Source organism: Chenopodium quinoa, unplaced genomic scaffold, assembly GCF_001683475.1.
Source record: "Chenopodium quinoa cultivar QQ74 unplaced genomic scaffold, ASM168347v1, whole genome shotgun sequence".
Classification (NCBI taxonomy): Eukaryota; Viridiplantae; Streptophyta; class Magnoliopsida; order Caryophyllales; family Amaranthaceae; genus Chenopodium; species Chenopodium quinoa.
Window position 1 is genome coordinate 5,258,899 of NW_018744080.1, and position 19,683 is coordinate 5,278,581.

General features: G+C 38.0%; 1 protein-coding gene across 1 annotated transcript; it reads left to right on the forward strand.

Moving 5' to 3' along the window:
• Positions 1-12,861: 12,861 nt before the first annotated feature.
• LOC110691629 lies at positions 12,862-16,916 on the forward strand. The gene is made up of 7 exons (XM_021868585.1): positions 12,862-13,653; positions 13,791-14,808; positions 14,971-15,506; positions 15,582-16,143; positions 16,235-16,413; positions 16,501-16,605; positions 16,800-16,916. The coding sequence occupies exons 1-7, from the start codon at positions 12,862-12,864 to the stop codon at positions 16,914-16,916; spliced, it is 3,309 nt and encodes a 1,102-aa protein (XP_021724277.1).
• The last annotated feature ends 2,767 nt before the right edge of the window (positions 16,917-19,683 follow it).

Genomic DNA, 19,683 nt, shown 5'->3' on the forward strand with positions numbered 1-19,683 from the left:
TTGCGTAGTTCTTCCTTTTTTATATTTATTGTATTTTTTTATATATATATATTTTTTGAATATTTTTTTTAATTTAATCTCTTGAATAGAAATTAAATGAAAAAAATTAATCAAACTTTGTTTAACATTTAAATCAAAGTTTAAGTTTTTTACTTTCCGAGTATATGTTATATTTAAGAAACGCCCTCTTTTTGTCGCAAGTAAAAGTCAAAACTTTTTTCGACCATAAAAATCCGGTTTCGTAGTTCATCGAAAGGTGGCACGCGCAGCATCTGAGGTTGCGCGATCCTGTCACGCGCAACGAAATTTGTTGCGCGTGACATCCGCGCGCAACTATTCTAGTTGCACGCGACACCTGTGCTACGAGCGTTATAATTTTTTTTTCTTTGCATTATTACCCCCCCCCCCATTGTGAAGAGTTTTTCGTGATGTTCGAAAAAATATGTACACTTAGAATGATATTTTTAATTTACATTACCCCCCTCAAGTGTTATGTGCTTTGTCGTGTTATTTGGGAAAGTGCATAACACTTAGAATATTTCAATTGAATGCTAAAAATGATTTATCTAATGAATGAACGAGTTTATCTAGGTTTTATATGTAATATTTTTTTAACTGGATCAATGTTTATTAATTGGCGAATTTCATCTCCTCTAATATCCATTAATCTGACGGCTCCTCCTGATAGGATTTCAATTACGCGGTAGGGACCTATCCAATTAGGCTTGAATTTCCCTCTTGGATCGGTTGGTGGACCTCTAACCTCCTTTAGTATAAAGTCGCCTTATTTGATATTTCTGGGTTTTACCCTTTTATTTAAATGACGCACAATGCGCCGTTGGTAGACTTGTACATGATGCAAAGCTCTTAACCGTCGTTCATCGAGGAATAAAAGCTCTTCATACCTTGCTCTTACCTATTCAGCTTCTGGTAGCTTACTTTTGAGTACGATGCGTAGGGATGGTATTTCCAGTTCGATTGGTTGAACTACGTCCATTCCGAAAACTAAAGAGTATGGAGTTACCCCTATTAATGTTCGTATGGACGTTTTATAACCCCATAATGCGAAGTGTAGTTTATTCGACCAGTCTTTATAATTTTCTGCCATTTTCTTAATGATTACTGTTATGTTTTTCTTTGTCGATTCTAACGCTCCATCATTCATTTGAGGTCTGTATGGAGATGAGTGATGATGTTTTACTTTATAACGAGTTAAGAGGGTCTCGACTTCAGCTTTGAATTGAGATCCCCGATCACTAATTAGTTTACGTGGAACTCTATATCTACAAAATATGTTTCGTTCAAGAAACTTTGCGATATGTTTAGAAGTGATATTCACGTAAGAAGCGGCCTCAATCCACTTGATAATGTAATCGATGGCTGCTAATACGTACTCGTTCCCTCCTACTCCTGTTGGAGAAATTTTACTAATTTTGTCAATTCCCCAAGTTGAAAAAGGCCAAGGGGAAGTGAGGTTGTATAGTTAGAATGGTGGAAGGTGTTGTAAATTAGCGAACATTTGGCACTCTGGACATTTTTTGACATATTGTATGCAATCATCTTCCATAGTGGACCAATAGTACCCTTGTCATGAAATTATCTTTGCAAGCATTTTACCATTCATGTGAGGTCGACAAACACCTTTGTGAGTATCTTCCATAAGGCGTGTGGATTCGGGTTGGTCTATACATAATAATCTTTGACCATTAGGTCCTCTTTTGCATAGTTGACCGTTTACTAGACCGTATTGTGCCGCAAGTGTTTTAAGGCTCTTTGGTTTTTCGATGAAGTATTTTTAGGGTATGTGCCATGGATAATATATTGGAGGATATGATCATACCAAGGATTATCTCCTTCAATGTTATTTATTTCCTCTATTGCGTTGCAATACGATGGTTCTTCTCTTCTATCAATGCGTAATGGCATCATATTTAAGTGATCTGGAATGTTGATCATTGAGGATAATTTTGCTACTGCATCGGGAAATTGATTATCATCCCTTAGGAGATATTTAAAATCAATATGTTCAAAATTCTCGATGAGTTGCTCTAGGTGTGCTTGGTATAATATCATTGTGGAGTTCTTTATTTTCCCTTTTTTCAGTATATGATTTATAATCAAACTAAAATCTCCATATACCTCTAATTTTTGCACACCTATTCTAGCGGTTGCTTCTAATCCAATAATGCACACTTCACATTCCGCGGCATTATTAGTAACCTCAATGTCTAATTTGAAAGAGATTCGAGTATGTGCTCCCTCTGGACTTATGAGTAACACCTCTACGCCACATCCTTTTTGATTGGACGCACCGTCAAAGTACATTACCCATTTGTCATCTTGCGTCATAAGAATCTCTTCATCTAGAAGATGAGTAGTTTCTGCATGACTTGTTTGAATCGGATGTTGAGCTAGAAAATCGGAAATCACTTTTCCTTTCATTGACTTTTCAAGAATATATTTTAGCTCGAATTCGGCTAACATCACCAACCATTTGGATATCCTTCCTTTTATAGGTGGTTGTTCAAACAAATACTATATCAGATTTTGTTGAGAAATTACATGAGTGGTGTGTGGTAGCATATAATGTTGTAATTTTTTAGTCGCCCACACTAATCCTTGACTCGTTTTTTCCAAGATGCTATTATTTGTTTCATATTGAATGAACTTTTTACTTATATAATATATTGCACGCTCAACTTTTTCTACCTCTTGTGCTAACATGGCGCCTGTGGCCGTGTCTGTAATTGTGATGTATAGCCTAAGCGGTAGTTTGGGTACTGGTGGTGCTAAAATTGGTGGAATTTTGAGATAATCTTTGATTTTCTCAAAGGCCTTTTGGCATTGATCGTCCCATTCATGTTTTATCTCTTTTTTTAGTTTTTTAAATATTGGCTCGCAAGTCATAGTTAATTTCTTGATGAATCGACTAGTGTATTGAAATTGCCAAGGAACCCCCTAATTTGTTTTTCTGTTTGAGAGGGAGGCATGTCAACAATTTCCTTTATTTTAGAGGGATCGATCTCAATACCACGTGTGCTTACTACGTATCCGAGTAACTTGCCGGAAGTTACTCCAAAGTTGCGTTTTTTGTGGATTCAATCGCATTTTGTATTATGCGAGTGAAAAATTTGCGTAAAGCTTTTATATTTCCCATTCTATCTTTTGACTTTACTATCATATCATCCACATACACTTTTATCTCTTTATGCATAATATCGTGCAAGAGAGTCGTAGTCGTTCTTTGGTACGTAGCCCCTGCATTTTTTAAACCAAATGGTATGACTATGTAGCAATATGTATCCCAAGGGGTAATAAAGCATGTCTTTTCTTCATCTTCTTTTGCCATTAAAATTTGATTGTAACCTGCGTATCCATCCATAAAGGATAATATTGCATGTTCAGCCGTGTTATCTACCAATATGTCAATATGTGGTAGAGGAAAATCGTCTGTAGGGCTAGCCTTATTAAGCTCCCTAAAATCGACACACATGCGAACTTGTCCATCCTTTTTGGGGAATGGGACGATGTTCGCCAACCATTCTGGGTAACTACATACGCGAATGAAACCAGCGTCCAATTGTTTTTGTACTTCTTCTTTTATTTTTAATGCAACATCAGGTTTCATTCGTCGAAGTTTTTGTTTTACTGGTTTTGAGGTAAGGTTCAAGGGAAGGGTATCTTCCGCGATTTCCCTATCTATTCCAGGCATGTCCTAGTATGACCAAGCCAACACGTCTTCGAATTCTTTGAGCGTCGATATGAGGGTCGATCGCTCTTCCGAATTTAGAGTTAAGCCAATTTTGACTTCTCTTTTGTTTTCATTGGTTCATATATTGACTATTTAAGTTTCATCAATGATAGGGTTCATTTGTTCTAGTTCATTCATTAGTTCAATCAATTTATTAATGTCATTATCTTTATTAGATTGATTGTTGTAGCATTCGAAAGATTCAAGAGAAGGCATATACTTGGAAATAGAGCTCATATTATCAAATTCAAAAGAGAGTACATCAAGAGAAGAATCCTTTTTGGGATCACTATCCTTAGAACTAGAAAATAAAGATTCAGTAATGGCCACAAGGCCTAAATTTTAGCTTCCCTAGAGTCTATGCTTGATTCATCGTCTAATTCTTCAAACATCTTCCCTTCGCCTGTGATGATCTCCAATTTATCGCCTTTGTGATTGGTCCATTTGAAAGATTTCCTCCATCCATGCACAAAGGTTTCATTAGAAGGGGTAATCAAGGAGGTCGGGTCAAAAGCTTCATCTTGAATGGCATTCTGATTGGTCATTGTAGTAACATGATTTTGCTTTAGTCCAAATAGCAAGTTAAATGCTTGCCCATCATAGCACCCTAGAATTGGGTGTTTTGATTCAATGATTTTAAGATCATCATTTAAGAAGTAGTAATCGTGGAATATTCAAAATCCTGGCTTCTTGATTCCTTGCAGAACTAATGGTTCTGGAAAGTCGTAGCATGAGTAATCTTATACCTCCCTAATGAATTGTCCATTAAGGGTCTGTTGATAGGATGGGAGTAAAGTGACTATCCCTTTCTTGTTGTTGTCCCTATGTATTTTTGTTTTTGCATCGTGAGACTCTTGTTCTTCTTTTGTTGATTTATATCCCAATCCAACGGAGAAGCTTTTCTTTGGGATAGGAAGTAAGAGAGAATTCTTCATTCCTATTCCCAAAGGCATCCCAGGAAAGTAATTACTCTTGAATAAGATGTTGTTTACTCTCTTGGTAGAATATGGATCAAGCTTGAATGATTCTTCAAGGCTTTCTTCCATTTCGATTGTGTAGATTGGCTCTGCGGCAAATCCCCACATGTCCTATTCATCATTATCATGGTTTATTTCCAAAAGTGATTGGTCATTTATGGCTATTTTGAGTGGAGAAGCATGTATAATCATAGGAAGCCCTTGATAGTTTGACCTAATCATTTGATGAAGTGAGGATGGTATTGCACCAAGCTCATGTATCCAAGAATGTCCAAGTAGAAGGTTGAATGTAGGTTTAACGTCCGTAACATGGAATTCAACCATCTTTTGAATTGGGCCTGTGGTAATTGGTAGCTTAACAGTTCCACACACCGATCTTCTCGAGTTGTCGTAGGCCCTAATACTTTGTGTTGTTGATTGTAAGTCTTTTTCTGGATTAAGGCCTAAATATTTCGTAGTTCGCAATGGGCATACATTTACGGCTGACCCATTATCTACCAAAGTAAGAGGGATGTTGTATCCCTTGCACCCCACAGTTAAGTATAATGCATTATTGTGGGTAGTGTCTTTTGAAGGCAAATCATCATTAATGAAAATGATTGATTTGTCGGATTTTTCGCTAGTAGGCCAGCTTACGAGATCCTTAGGGGTTGTGTCTGTGCTTAAAGGCAAGGCCGTTAGATCATTCATAAGAGAATTCCTATGTTCTTTAGAAGTACTTAAGAGTTCCCAAATGCTAACATTCGCCTTGGATTGGCAAAGTTGTTTAACCAATGGATCTTCTACCTCAAGTGGAGGTGGTATTGTGTTCTGCATTTGACCTTGAGTTTGATTTTATGTGGTCGCAGATCCATTTGGTGGTGGTGGTGCTTGATAAACTCACCCAAAACGAGTTAGATGATCTACCTCATTTGGATTAGTCGTAGGACTCACAAACCAACTTTTTTCTAGAGTCTTTGGATGTGCCTCCATTTCAAGATGTTCCATGAGTTGTGCTTGATGCTATTGTTCATCCAAGGAGAGATTTGATAGGTCTTGTGACTTCTCCAAGAAATGATCCCAATCAAGCGCTCCATTTGTCTCATTTTGTAAACAAGGAGCTGGGACGGCGGCATACTTAGAGACATAAAAGTCTTGAAAGTCGTCGCCCCATAATCCACATACTTCGTTAGTTGCCCCTATAAGTATTGTGGCTAGAGGTTTTTCTATAGGTGTGATATAGTCCAAAGGATTGAACGTACCACTTCCCATATAATCCTCATCAATATGAAACACCCCTAATGGGGATGCATTATTGTTAGGTTTAAGCGTGGGAATTCTCCCATCGTCTACTAAATCTTGTAGTTTGTACTGTAAGACGTAGCAACATTAAGTATCGTGTCGAACGCCCCTATGATAAGCACTATAAGCAATATCATCCCATTGAGGAAACCTTCTTTCTGGTGGAGTGGGTGTTGTTGGCGCAACTAAGCTTTTTTTTTTCGAATAACTCTTTATAACTTACAGGAAATGGTGTAAAATTTTCTTTCTTTTGTCCACCTCCTGCTAGGTTCATTATTATTGTATTGATTTGTATTATTATATTGCGTGATGGTCGCAAATACATCAATAGAGGATGATGTATTATCATTCCCCTTTTTTGTAGTTATTATTAGGTTTATGATGATAATGGGGTTTATTTGATTTTTCTTTAGCATGATCATCTTCAATCCTAGTAGCCACATAATAAACCTTTTGAAAAGTGTCTAGACCAACATAGCGTAGATGATTGTTGTACTTTTCATGACAGTTGTTGATGAATTTTTGTACCAACTCGAGTTCAGGTGGGCCTTTGGGCAAGGTGGGCCGCCTTTTCTCGCCATCTACCATAGAAATCAAGGAATCCTTCATAGTCGCCTTGCTTAAGCATTTCAAGCTCACGTAGAGTCGATTTGAACTCTACATTACTCTCATATTGGGTAATGAAAGCCGAAACTACATCTTCCCATGTTGTTTTAAATTTTGGATCTAACCCATAGTACCATTCTCTCGCGGTTGGGTCTAAAGATAAAGGGAAAGTCAAAGCATAGAGCTTAGGATCAACTCCCTTTAATGCCATGGTGCTAGTAAAACACATTAAGTGGTTTTGTGGATTATTGGTCACCTTAAATATTGGCAAGTTCGTATCTACGAACTTTTCTGGCAAAGCAAGTCCTGAGGGAAGAGCAAACTTTTCTGATTCGAAGTACTTGTTCCCCTTGGTAGAACGAAGAACATGCTTCTCTAATGACTTTTCTTTGACGAATAATTGTTCCATCTTTTGTTGCAAGGCTAGAGCCTCTGCATTTTTCTTTTCGGCTTTTTCAAGTTTCTTGATTCTTCTTTCCTCGGCCTCTTGAGCCATTAATTTTCTTTTCTTAATCGAGCAATCTCTTCTTGGAGTTGTTCGATGGTTGACATTGTTGTTGGACTAGAACTACTTGTCGAGGGAAAATGGTTTGAAAGAGGTGGGTTACTTGATGATAAACGTAGAATACGAGCATCGGGAGTCTTCGTTCCCAGGCTTGAGCACCGGGCCTACAGGAAGTATGAGAGGATAAGTGAATCGATGCGCTTGTTTAAAAGAAAAAAAAAGAAATAATGCAAAATATATTCGAACGAATAATACCCTTAAACAATTCTCCGATAAAGGTATTGTTTGAACGAGTCGACTTGTTTTTTGAGATATCAAATCGACTCGTAATATTGGGCGTGCGCAAGAGATTGAGTTGCGCGCGAATGCAACCAAATCTTTTGCGCTGGTTGGGGTCGTGCAACTCATTAAGTTGCACGCGCCACCAGCTCGTATTTTTTTTTTTTAATTTCGAGTGCTGCTTTTTTTTGTTTTGTCATTGTTTTTATTTTCATGTTACCCTTCGAATGTGACTCAAAATTACGAAGAGACTACTTCGTAATTGGGAACCTAGACTGGAAAAAAAAAGAAGAAGACTATTGTTAGTTTAGACGATTAATAAAAGAGGGGGTGAATTGTATCGAGTTCCTAATAGCTACTTTTGCGGAATAAAAAAACAATGCATATAGGAATTTGCAAGGACACACAGATATTACGAGGAAACCTTCTAGGGCCCAACTGGAAGTAAAACCTCGACCCTACCTTAGGGATTTCAACATAAACCACTTCACTATAATAGGGCAAACACAAATTTACAACCTACTAAACACAGACCATTGTTCACAAGTTCAACACTTGCCACTCGATAGGACCCTATCCTACCCAATCTAAGTACCACACTTAGATTCACTCGTACTGCCTAAGTACAAAACTCTCAGCTTCACACTAGAAGCGTACACAACCAGTATGCGATGTAAAAAGATAACAAACTCACCCAAATAATCCAACAATACAAATGTATGACACCTATTATATGATAGGGAAGCTATGCACGAAATCCGAAACTAATATGACAAGTTAGAAGCTTGGTAAACTTACTCAATTAATGCTCAGGGATTTCTCCACGCATAAACTCGCAAAAACCTTAAACCATTTCGATCTCTACTATTTATAAAATAGGACTTGTATAGCAAGTAGGTTTTCTAAAAGATAAATAAGTTAACTTAACTTATCTTTAAAACACGGTTTTATGAAAATTCTATTTGAAGAAAATCTTTTCCGGAAAATAAGATAGAAAGATATTGTTAAAAAGAATCATATCTTTTAACAAACAGATTTTAAGAAATAAAACCTTTTAGAAAATCTTTTCTAAAATCTATCTTTTATGTTTTCCTTAATAATTTATTTACCAAGCAAACCTGTCACGCTTCTAATAAATCTCGTGCATTAACCTACTTAACATATTAACAATAATCTAGAAGATAAAAACATTAGCTAAATTAAATTGTTACGTCGCGCTTCTGTACAGGTAGGTTACTAGGGCTCCACCTGACTAAGTTCCTTCAGGGACCTTAGCTTGCTGACTTCAAGTTCCTGTTAGGGAACGTTCCTGTTAAGGAACTCAGTTCTTGTTAGAGAACTCTTCTTCTTTTCTGTTTAACTTTTTGTATAAAGATCTCCTCATAACTTCTTAGTTCCAGTTACTTCTTCCATCACCACGATCAACTTCACCTAAACTAATCAAACACTTGAAAACCTTTATTAGAAGAGTTTGCTTTAGTTTAAGTTCCTCATCATCAAAACCTTTAGCTTCAACAATTTCACCCTTTTTGATGATGACAAACTTAAGCAAACTCTTGAGAAAAGTTAAACAAAATAGAGGGCGTACTTTTGTATTTTTTATTTATAAACTAAAAGATAAACACACAACTAAAAATACGAAAACAAGAAAGCTGAACATAAATAAAACTAAGAAATAAAATAAGAAATAAACTAAGCTACTTGGCATCATATCAGAAGAAATTTCTGATACTTTATCAACTGGAACGCATAACAACTTTTGCTTCCAAATTTTCTTCTTCTTTTCCCCCTTTTGGCATTATAAAAAAGTCCTGATTTTTCAAGTTTATTAAGCATCTAGCCACAGCCCCACAAGCAATTCATCGAGTGTGGGAAACAAAAGGCAGCGCTGCTAACTTACCTTAACCAAGTTCCACTTTCCTGCATAAGTGTTCAAAACATACAAGTAGACACAAGTACAGGCCAAGTTCCAACTATTTATTTAAAAACCAAAAGATTTATCATCCTACTGAACAATTTAAAAATATTACAGCCAAAATTAATTGTTCAAAAACTAAAACAGAAATTGAAATTGTTCATGACTTCAAAGTGAAATAAGCTAGGCTTATATTAAGGTTGGTAACTAAGGTTGCAGAGTTAATTCTTCAGGAACTCCATAATTTGTCTGCTATCTTCCTTCTGTTTAGCAGGAAAATAGTCAAATCTTTCCTCAAGACTCTCAATCTGCTACTGAAACTCCAGTTTTTGGTCATTTAGAAGCTTGTCTTGCTGCTGCACAGACTTTTCTAACCTCTAAATCTTCTTAGCAGATTCTTTCACTACCTTTTCAGCCAACACAAACCTAACAGTCAACTTGGCAACCTGTCCATCCATATCCCTGTCATTAGTATTCAGCTCAACTGGCTTCTCCATACTCGTTTGAGGAGCAGAGCTTGTTGACAGTATCCTGCTCTTCCTCATAGGCTGCTCAGCCTCTTCCTTTTCTTTTGTTTTTCCTGTTTCTTTCTTCTCTTTACTCTTTTCCATTTTCTGAATCTTCCTATTCACCACCTCCAAGTTAATTCCCATCAAAGTTTCCTCATTTATCACATTTTCTTGTTTCTCCTCCAAACCTCCATACTTTCCCTTTAAAACTACTTTAAAACTTTCAAAGACTGTGGACAGGATGGCTCCATATCCAACCTTAGTCTTACTTGGAACACATTGTGCCAAGTGCAGAAACATAAGCGAGGAAAAATTTACCTTTATTTTCTTCGATAGACAAAAAATAGAAGCTATGTCCATTAGACATGCTTCCCCTTTCTTCGATGTTCGAGGCATAATGGTTTTCTTTACTAAATTGAACAACAACTTGTTCAATGGGCTTAAGTCATTGTGACTCATAATGTTCTTCCCCCTTTTTCCTCCTAGAGCATCAACTATGTCACCTCTCAAACACTTTCCAACTTTTACACTGGCCTTCCCTTTGATGTAGGTCTCATATCTAGCAATAGGTGTTTTCAGAATTTTGCCTAGGGTTTCAACATTGAACTCAATTTTTACCCCATCAATTGCACTAGATATAACTCCCAATTTTACTTCAAAATTTTGGCAAAACTCAGTCATAGCAATTGGGTATATGTATTTATCAGAGGCTTTAGACAACAAATATTCCCAACCTTGGAACTTAATTAAATCAAGAAATTCCAGGAACCTAGCTTTTCTACACCAAGTCAAATCAATGCGATGACCTACAACATACCTTCCTGCCGGCGATTCAAGCTCAGCTTGATCAATGATCTCTTCATCTTCTTCCTTCTCAGAATTTTCTCCCTCCGAGTCCTCCAATTTTTGAACAAAATCCTCAACTTCTTGAATGTGTTCCTCAACTTTCTTTCTCTTCTCTTTCACCTCCTTCCACTCTTTCAACTTTTAAAGAACTGATTCAAAAGTGAATTCCTTTGACTCTGCAGGTTTAGGGTTTTGAGATAGAGAGGGTAGATCGGGTTTGGCTTGAGTTTCTTTGTAGGACACTAAGGGGAGAGATGACACTTCTTCTTTTTCCTGGTTTTGGAGGTTGTGAGAGCTTTCGGAGGAGCTAATTAAAGTGATGATAGCCATGGTTATATCTTGAAGGGGTATAAATTTGTAGAAGGTTTTTCACAATGGGTAATTTTGATTTGACAGTGATGATGTAAAGGTGGGTGAATATTCCTTTTATAATAAATGAATCAGTGTGAACGAAATTAAGGGTTTTTCACTTTTCAGTCATTTATTGAACATATTCACTTAATTTTTCAAATTTTAAATTAACAAAATTAATTTGCCAAAATCCTTTTCTTTCCAAATTCATTTAATTTACAAAAAAAAAAACTACCCCCACTAAATTAAACCAAGCCACCACGTGACTTTCTCTCTTCACTCTCTTCCCCATGGTTTTTCATTTTTGACTGGTTTTCTTCATCAAATCTGGATATCAATGGCTAAGAAGAAGAAGACTGTTTCTACACCTCAAGTAGCGCGACAACAGACTACTCATGAAGCCTTTGATTCGATTTTGCAGAATTTGAGAAACTCAGGTACTTCTTTCATTCCTAGTCCGATTCAAGAGGTGGATGAATTGGTTACTCCGGCGCCGGCGTTAGTGCACCCAACTTGTGGAGCTATTCCCAAGAGTGATGCTGAGACCATTGCCCTCTTTGCTAAAGCTACTGCTAGGTCGAGTCAATCCAATGGAACAGTACCTAGGGTTTCTGGTTTATTGTTCCATTGGACGATGGTGGATCTGGGCATCGTGCTGAGCCAAGGAGTTCTCTACGCCATTCCTCACCCCCTCTGGAGCAGAATGTGCACAAGAATAGTGAGGATCGAGTTACTCCTCCCTCTGTTCTGGAACTGAACTCGTGTAACTGTAATGAGGATCGAGTTGCCTCTTCCCCTATTCTAGAGCAGAATGTAGGTGAAGGTCGAGCTGCTCCTTTTACAGGAAAGTTGGCTGCATTATCCTTTGTTGCTCCGAAAGTGCAGGAAGGGAAACTCATTGCTGAGCTACAGGCAGCTGAAATTGAGGCAGGTAATCAAAAATGGGCTAATGCTTTAGTCTTCTATGTAGTTGGCTGTTACCCCACTATTGCTGCTGTTCTTCGTTTTTTTGCTCAACAATGGAATGATATGCAAAAACCTGATGTTTATTGGCATGATGATGGGTACTTTATTGTTAATCTATGTTCTAGTGATGATAAAGATACTATACTTTGTTCTGGTCCTCATATGTTCCTTGAAAAGCCTGCAATAGTGAAGCCTTGGTGTCCTAATTTTGATTTTAATGCTGAAATTCTTAGAACTGTTCCTCTTTTGGTTAAGTTCCCTAATCTCCCACTTAATTGTTGGGGATCTGACACTCTTAGCCACCTTGGTAGCTTGCTTGGAGTGCCAATTTGTGCTGATGAATGTACTACTAGGCAACTTAGAGTGTCTTTTGCTAGAGTTCTGATTGAAATTGATGTTACAAAGCCTATGCCTAATTCTGTATGGGTTGAAAGTCCTTCGAAGGAACTTTTGTAGCTCAAGGTAGTGTATGAGTGGGCCCCTCCTTTTTGTTCTAAGTGTAACAGGGTTGGTCATGATTGCTCTGTTAAGCCTCCTATGCCTAGGCAGGCTCCTAAGCAACCGGCTTCTGGTCCTCCTAAGCAAAAGCAGGTTTGGGTTCCTAAGCCTAACCATGCCCCTGCTTCTACTACTGCTGTTGATGTTGGTGTTTCTGTTCATGGACAATCTATTATTACTCCATAGGTTCATACTTCTCAGAGTTCAGATGAGGGGTGGAGAATAGTAGGAAGGAAAACAAAAAGCCATCAATCTAGAGTTCATCAGCCTGCTTCTACCTCTAATGCTTTTGTTGCTTTATTTGCAAATGAAATGGATGGTGCAGGTGGTTTCACTATAGATCCAAGTGGGGGTGAGGTTAATCCCCTTCTGGGTTCATGATTTACTCTATTTGGAATGTCAGGGGCCTGAATGACCCTGGCAAAGTTGCCTCTGTAAAGAGGTTGCTTTATTCTCATTCAGTTGATGTTGTTGGTTTGCTTGAAATAAAAATCAAATTGAAAAATGTCCTCACTTATCAGAGGAAGTTTGGCTCTTCTTGGCTCTGGTTGTGTAATTATGACTATTCTCCTAAAGGGAGGATTTGGCTTGGTTTGAATGCGGATAGAGTAACTGTTAATGTCTTGAAGGTTCATGAACAGTTCATTCATTGTAGTGTTTCTTCTAAGGACCTCTCTACTCAGATTCATCTCACTGTTGTTTATGGGCTTCACTCCATTCATGATAGGCTTCCTTTATGGGAGGGACTTAGAAGAATCTCTATTCAGCATTCTCCTTGGCTTTGTGTTGGTGACTATAACTCTGTTCTTCATACCTCAGATAAGCTTCATGGTACTGATGTTACTAATTATGAGACTAGAGACTTTCAAAGCCTGGTTGATGATTTGGTTCTCACTGAGATCAAAAGCAAAGGGGCCTTCTACTCTTGGTCTAATAAGGCTCATACTAGCCCTAAAACTCTCTCTAGAATTGACAGAGTTTTCGGTAACCAAGCTTGGTTAGCCTCTCATGGGCATGTGGAGACTGTCTATCTTCCTCCTTCTTTATCTGATCACAGTCCTGTTCTTTTGGATATTTGTTCTGCCCCTGCGGGGAAAGGTAGACCTTTAAGATTTTTAAACTGTTTCACCCTGATTTCCTTGATACTGTTTCGCAGGCTTGGGGTTCTGGTAATTCTATTTGGCAGAAGCTTAATTCTGTGAAGTCTAGTATTAAGTCCCTTAATAGCAAGTAGTTTGGTAACATTGAGGAAAAGATTGATCAGGCTAATGTTGAGCTTTCTAGAATTCAAACCTTAATTGCATAGAATCCTGATGATTTGGATTTATATACTAAAGAATCTGATGCTATTAAGGTTGTCAAACATTGGAATGATTTCCAGGAAAGCATCTTCAAGCAAAAATCTAGAATCAATTGGGTTAAGCTTGGAGATGGCAATTCTCACTATTTCTTCTCTATGATGAAGACTAGACAGGCAAGGAATAGAATTGACTCCATCTTTGATTCTAATCAGGTGTTTCTTAAGGATCCAAATGCTATTTCTCATGAAATTATCTTTTTCTATAAGTCTCTTCTAGGGACTCAGGCTCCTTGGCTCCCTGCTGTTGATCTTGTCACTATGAGGAGGGGTAAGCAGCTCAGCTTTGCTGCTCAGAGCTTCCTCATTAGGCCTATTTCTCATGCTGAAATTTATGTTGCCCTTAAGGGAATTGATAACACTAAAGCTCCTGGTATTGATGGCTTTAACTCCTTTTTCTTTAAGAGAGCTTGGCATATTGTGAAAGATGATATTTATGCTAGTGTTATTGATTTTTTAACTAAAGGGACTTTGCCTAAGCAGTGGAATTGTACAACTATCACTCTGGAACCTAAAATCCTTTCTGCTTCTCATGCTAAGGATTTTAGACCTATAGCCTGTTGTACTGTGGTCTATAAGCTCATTTCTAAGGTCATAACTGCTAGGCTTGCTGCTTTCATTGGTGAGGTGATTGATGATGCTCAGGCAGGGTTCATTCCAGGCAAGCACATTGGTGACAATATCCTTCTTGCAACTGAACTGATCAAAGGCTATGATCACAAATTTATCTCTCCTAGGTGTATGGTTAAGGTGGATTTGAAGAAAGCTTATGATTCAGTTGAATGGGAATTCTCGATCACCGTCATGCAAGAGCTTGGTTTCCCTCAGAGATTTGTTGGTTGGATCTGGACCTGTCTTACTTCCGTCTCTTACTCTATTCTGATTAATGGTGTTCCTGCCCCTCCCTTTGAAGCTAAAAAAGGGTTAAGACAAGGTGACCCTATGTCTCCCTTTCTCTTTGCTATTGGTATGGAATACCTCTCTAGATGCCTTGATGAGCTTAGGTTAACTCCTGATTTTAACTTTCACCCTAGATGTGAAAAGCTAAACCCAACTCACATGATGTTTGATGATGTCTTACTAATGTTTTCTAGAGCTGATAGTGTTTCTGTTAAGCTTCTCTTCTAAGCCTTCTCGAAATTTTCGAGTGCTTCTGGGCTTTCTGCCAATCTTGATAAAAGTGAGGTTTATTTGGGAGGGGTCTCTGCTGATATTCAGAAAGAGTTGAGGGAGCTTCTTGGTGTTTCTCAAGGTACCATTCCTTTTAGGTATCATGGGGTCCCTCTCTCTTCCAAGAAGCTTACTATTGCTCAATGTAGGCCTTTGGTGGAGAAGGTCACTGCTAGAATCCAAGGGTGGATGGCTAAACACTTGTCCTATGCTGGGAGGCTTCAATTGGTGAAGAGTGTGTTGTTTGGTATTCAGACTTATTGGGCTCAAATTTTTATTCTACCGAAGAAAATTCTGAAAGAGATTGAGGCTAGGTTCAGGTGTTTTCTTTGGACTGGATCCTCTGCCCCTGCTAAGAAATCTTTAGTTGCTTGGAATAATGTCTATCTTCCTAAAGTCTGTGGTGGCTGGAACTTGCTTTCTCTTCTTGAGTGGAATAAAGCAGCTGTCACTAAGTTACTTTGGGATATTGCTCACAAGGCTGATAATCTTTGGGTTAAGTGGGTCCATATCTACTACTTCAAGCATAAAGATTGTTGGACCACCCCTACCTCTGCTATATGCTCTTAGTTCTTGAAGAAGATTTTGAGTTGTAAAGATGTTGTGAATGATCAAGGGGGATGGGATGGTTTCATACAAGGCAACAAGTTAAAAATCAAGAAGCTTTATGCTGCTATTAGGCCTCAAGTGCCTAAAGTTCCTTGGAAGAGAGTTATTTGCCAAAACTTAGCAACTCCTAAGAGTGTGTTTATCTTGTGGCTAGCTTTGTGGGATAGGCTTGTCACTAAGGATAGGTTGCTTCAATGGCACATCTCTTGTGATCCAAAGTGTTTCTTGTGTCTGAATAGCAATGAAAGTGTTCAGCATTTATTTTTTGATTGTGATTTCTCTAGGAAGGTTTGGAGCAAGGTGTTGGGTATCTTACGGGTTTCCAAGCCTGTTCAGCAGTTTAGTGATGAGGTTGATTGGATGAAGAAAATCTGCAGAAGTTCCAGGTTGAAAAACAAAGTGATCCAGGTGGCCTTCACTAAAACAGTTTATGGTATTTGGATACAAAGGAATGCAGTTCTCTTTACTGGTTGTTGTAAATCTGTTGATGCTCTAGTTAGGGATATTGTCTTTCATTCAGTTTGTAGAATCCCGGCGGGAAGCAAATATTTGATCGTTTAGGAGCTTGTTTCTGGCTTCTAGTGTTTGCGTTCTGGTTTCTTTATGAATCCTAGTTGCTTCTGCTGTTCTTGCTGTTTCTACCTGCCTGCTATATGTCCTGCTGTTTGATGCATACTGCTGTCTACTTGTTGTGCACTGCTGTCTGTTTTGCTGTGCACTGCTGTCTGTTTGCTCTGCTGTCTGTGTTACTGTGCTCTGCTGTGCATTGTTGTCTGTTGCTTGCTGCACTATTGTATGCTGACTGTTATGCACTGCTTTCTGCTGTCTGCCTGCCTGTTTGCTGCTGGCTGTTTGTCTACTGACTGTCTGCCTACTTTAGCTCTACTGTCTGCTGCTTGTTGCTGTCTGCATTGCTGCCTTTCTGCCCTGCTGGTCTGCATGCTGGCTGTGTGTCTGCACTGCTGTCTGCACTACTATCGAGTTGGTGAGTCACTCGCTAGTGTTGTTCGCTCGCCCAGGCCCGTGAAGCTCGTTTTCAATATCTTTCTATCACGCCTATAGGCATGGGTATACGCCTTAAAACGGCCATACACCAATCATGGGCCGGACGCATAAAAGCTTTTGCTGCACTGTTGTTCTGATGGTGCTAAGTTGTTGTTTTGTGCTGCTGTCTAGCAGACAAGGGTTTGGTCTGCTGCTGGTTGCTGGTGGCCTCACCCTGGTGCTTTTGATGCTGCTCGTTTTTTTGTTTTTTGTTGGTTTTACTGGTCAGTTTGTAGGCATGTCTACTTCTGATTGTTGTTTTTGGTGATTTTTGGGTGTTTGGCTTTGTTGTTTTTTGCTTGTGTTGTTGTCTGGTCTTGGTTTCCAGAACCCTTCCTAGAAGGTGGTTGGAAATCTGAGTCCAGCTGTTCTAGGCCCTTCCTAGAACCCTTCCTAGAAGGTGGCTAGGTTTGGATCTAGAACCGGTTTTAGGGTTGGCCTGTTTTTTCAGGTCTTGTGGTGTTCTGGTGGTCGTTATAACTTAGCTTTTGTAAGTTGTAACTTTCTCCCTTTGGTAATAAAATCTTATTTTCCAAAAAAAAAAAAACTTTTTTGAAAAAAAAAACAACACAATTGGAACACGCTTTCTACACATGTGCAATGTACTTAATTAATAACTTAAAAAGTTAAGAGTTTTAATGAACTTACCTCTAGTAATTAATAACGGTGACACTTCAACTATGTTTAGCACACCAAGATTGTGCTAAATGCTCTTTTTGCTCTATTTACATTATTTTTTACTTTGCCATATCTTGGAACTTCAGAAGCAATCAATTCAGCTTGATCATCCTAAGTTCCAATCTCAATTTCTCAAATCATTCTCTGCCCAAGGGCTTGGTTAGAATATCTGCAATTTGATTTTCATTATGATAAAATTCTAACTTAATATTCCCTTGCTCCACATTATCTTTTAAAAAGTGATGCCTAATGTGGATATGTTTTACCTTTAAGTGTTGAACTAGATCCTTAGAAATACATATAGCACTGGTATTATCACAGTAAATAGGCACACATTCAAAAATAATACCAAAATATCTAACCTGTTGCTTTATCCAAAGTACTTGTGAACAACATGTTGCTGCTGCCATGTACTCAGCCTCAGCTGTAGACATTGCAACTGTGTTTTGCTTCTTGGAACCCCAAGAAACTAAACAAGGTCCTAAAAACTGTACCATACTTGAAGTGCTTTTTCTATTGACCAAATCACCTGCATAGTCAGCATCAGTAAAGCCATTTAAATCAAAGAATTCACTTCTAGGATAAAAGAGACTCAAATCATCAGTTCCTTTCAGGTATCTAAGGATTCTCTTTATTGCATTCAAGTGAGACTCTTTTGGGTTTGCTTGGAACCTGGCACACAAACCTACACTAAAATATATGTCAGGTCTACTACCTGTTAGATAAAGTAAAGAACCTATCATACCTTTATACATAGATTGATCAACATAAGTTCCAGTTGGATCTTCATCTAATCTGGTTGCTATACCCATTGGAGTGTTATTAGTCTTAGCATTATCTAGCTTGTACTTATTGATCAGTTTCTTGATATATTTTTGTTGATGGATCATGATTCCTTCTTCAGTTTGCTTGATTTGCTATCCGAGGAAGAAGTTTAATTCTCCCATCATGCTCATTTCAAATTCTCCACTCATAAGGTCAGCAAAATACTTGCACAAAGATTCATTAGTTGCACCAAATAAAATATCATCAACATAAATTTGTAAAACTAATATGTGAGTTCCATTTGATTTTAAAAACAAAGTTTTATCTATTTTACCACGCTTAAAACCATTTTGCAGTAGGAACTTAGACAATCTTTCATAACATGCTCTAGGAGCTTGCTTCAGCCCATAAAGAGCTTTGTTAAGCTTATAGACATGGTCTGGTTTGGGAACTTTGGATTTTCAAATCCATGAGGTTGTTCCACATGGACTTCTTCATTTAAAAATCCATTTAGAAATGCACATTTAGCATCCATCTGGAACAACGTGAATCCCATATAAGCAGCAAAAGCAATAAGTAAAAGAATAGCCTCTAACTTGGCCACTGGCGTAAATGTTTCTTCATAGTCTATTCCTTCTTGTTGATTGAAACCCTGAACAAAAATTCTTGCTTTGTGCCTGAAAAATACCATGCTCATCTAGCTTGTTCCTAAACACCCAATTTAGACTTATAGTCTTCTTATCCTTGGGTCTAGGTTCCAGATGCCAGACTTTATTTCTTTCAAACTCATTTAATTCAGCTTGCATAGCATTAATCTAGTCTGCATTAGTTAAAGCTTCAACATAGTTCTTAGGTTCCATAGAAGAGAGGAATGCATATAATGCACAAAAGTTTCTATGCTGAGATCTAGTTTGAGTTCCTTTTGTAATATCACTCGTGATTGTATCCACAGGATGTGATTTTTGATATTTCCATCGCTTTGGTGTAAATTCCTTGACTGGATACAACCTTTCCTTATTATTGGTGACTAGTTCTTTTGTAGGAACTTGGTCTTGAGTCTCAGTTGGAACTTCAACAGGATACTCCTTAATCTGATCTTGATTTTGTTCTTGAGGTGGAGATCCTGATGCATTCTCCATTTCAGGTTCTACATTTGCTTTTGGATTCGTTTCTTCTACATTTTAAACTTGATGCTTCTGCAATGATGTTTATTCCTTATCTGGATTTGGCTTGCGTACAAGTCCAATTTTAAAATCATCATGACAATCCTATACATCATTTAACTATTCAGTTTCATCAAATATAATATGTATAGATTCCTCAACACACATTGTTCTCTTATTATAAACACTATAGGCTTTACTATTTGAGGCATAACCTAAGAATACTGCCTCATCACTACGCTCATCAAACTTTCCCAAGTTCCTTTTACCATTGTTATGAACAAAACATCTACAGCCAAAAGATCTAAAGTAAGAAATATTAGGCTTTCTCCCTTTGTTAGCTCAAAAGGTGTTTTGTTGGTGATGGCTCTAACAGATACTCTATTAAGAATATAGCATGCTGTGTTCACTGC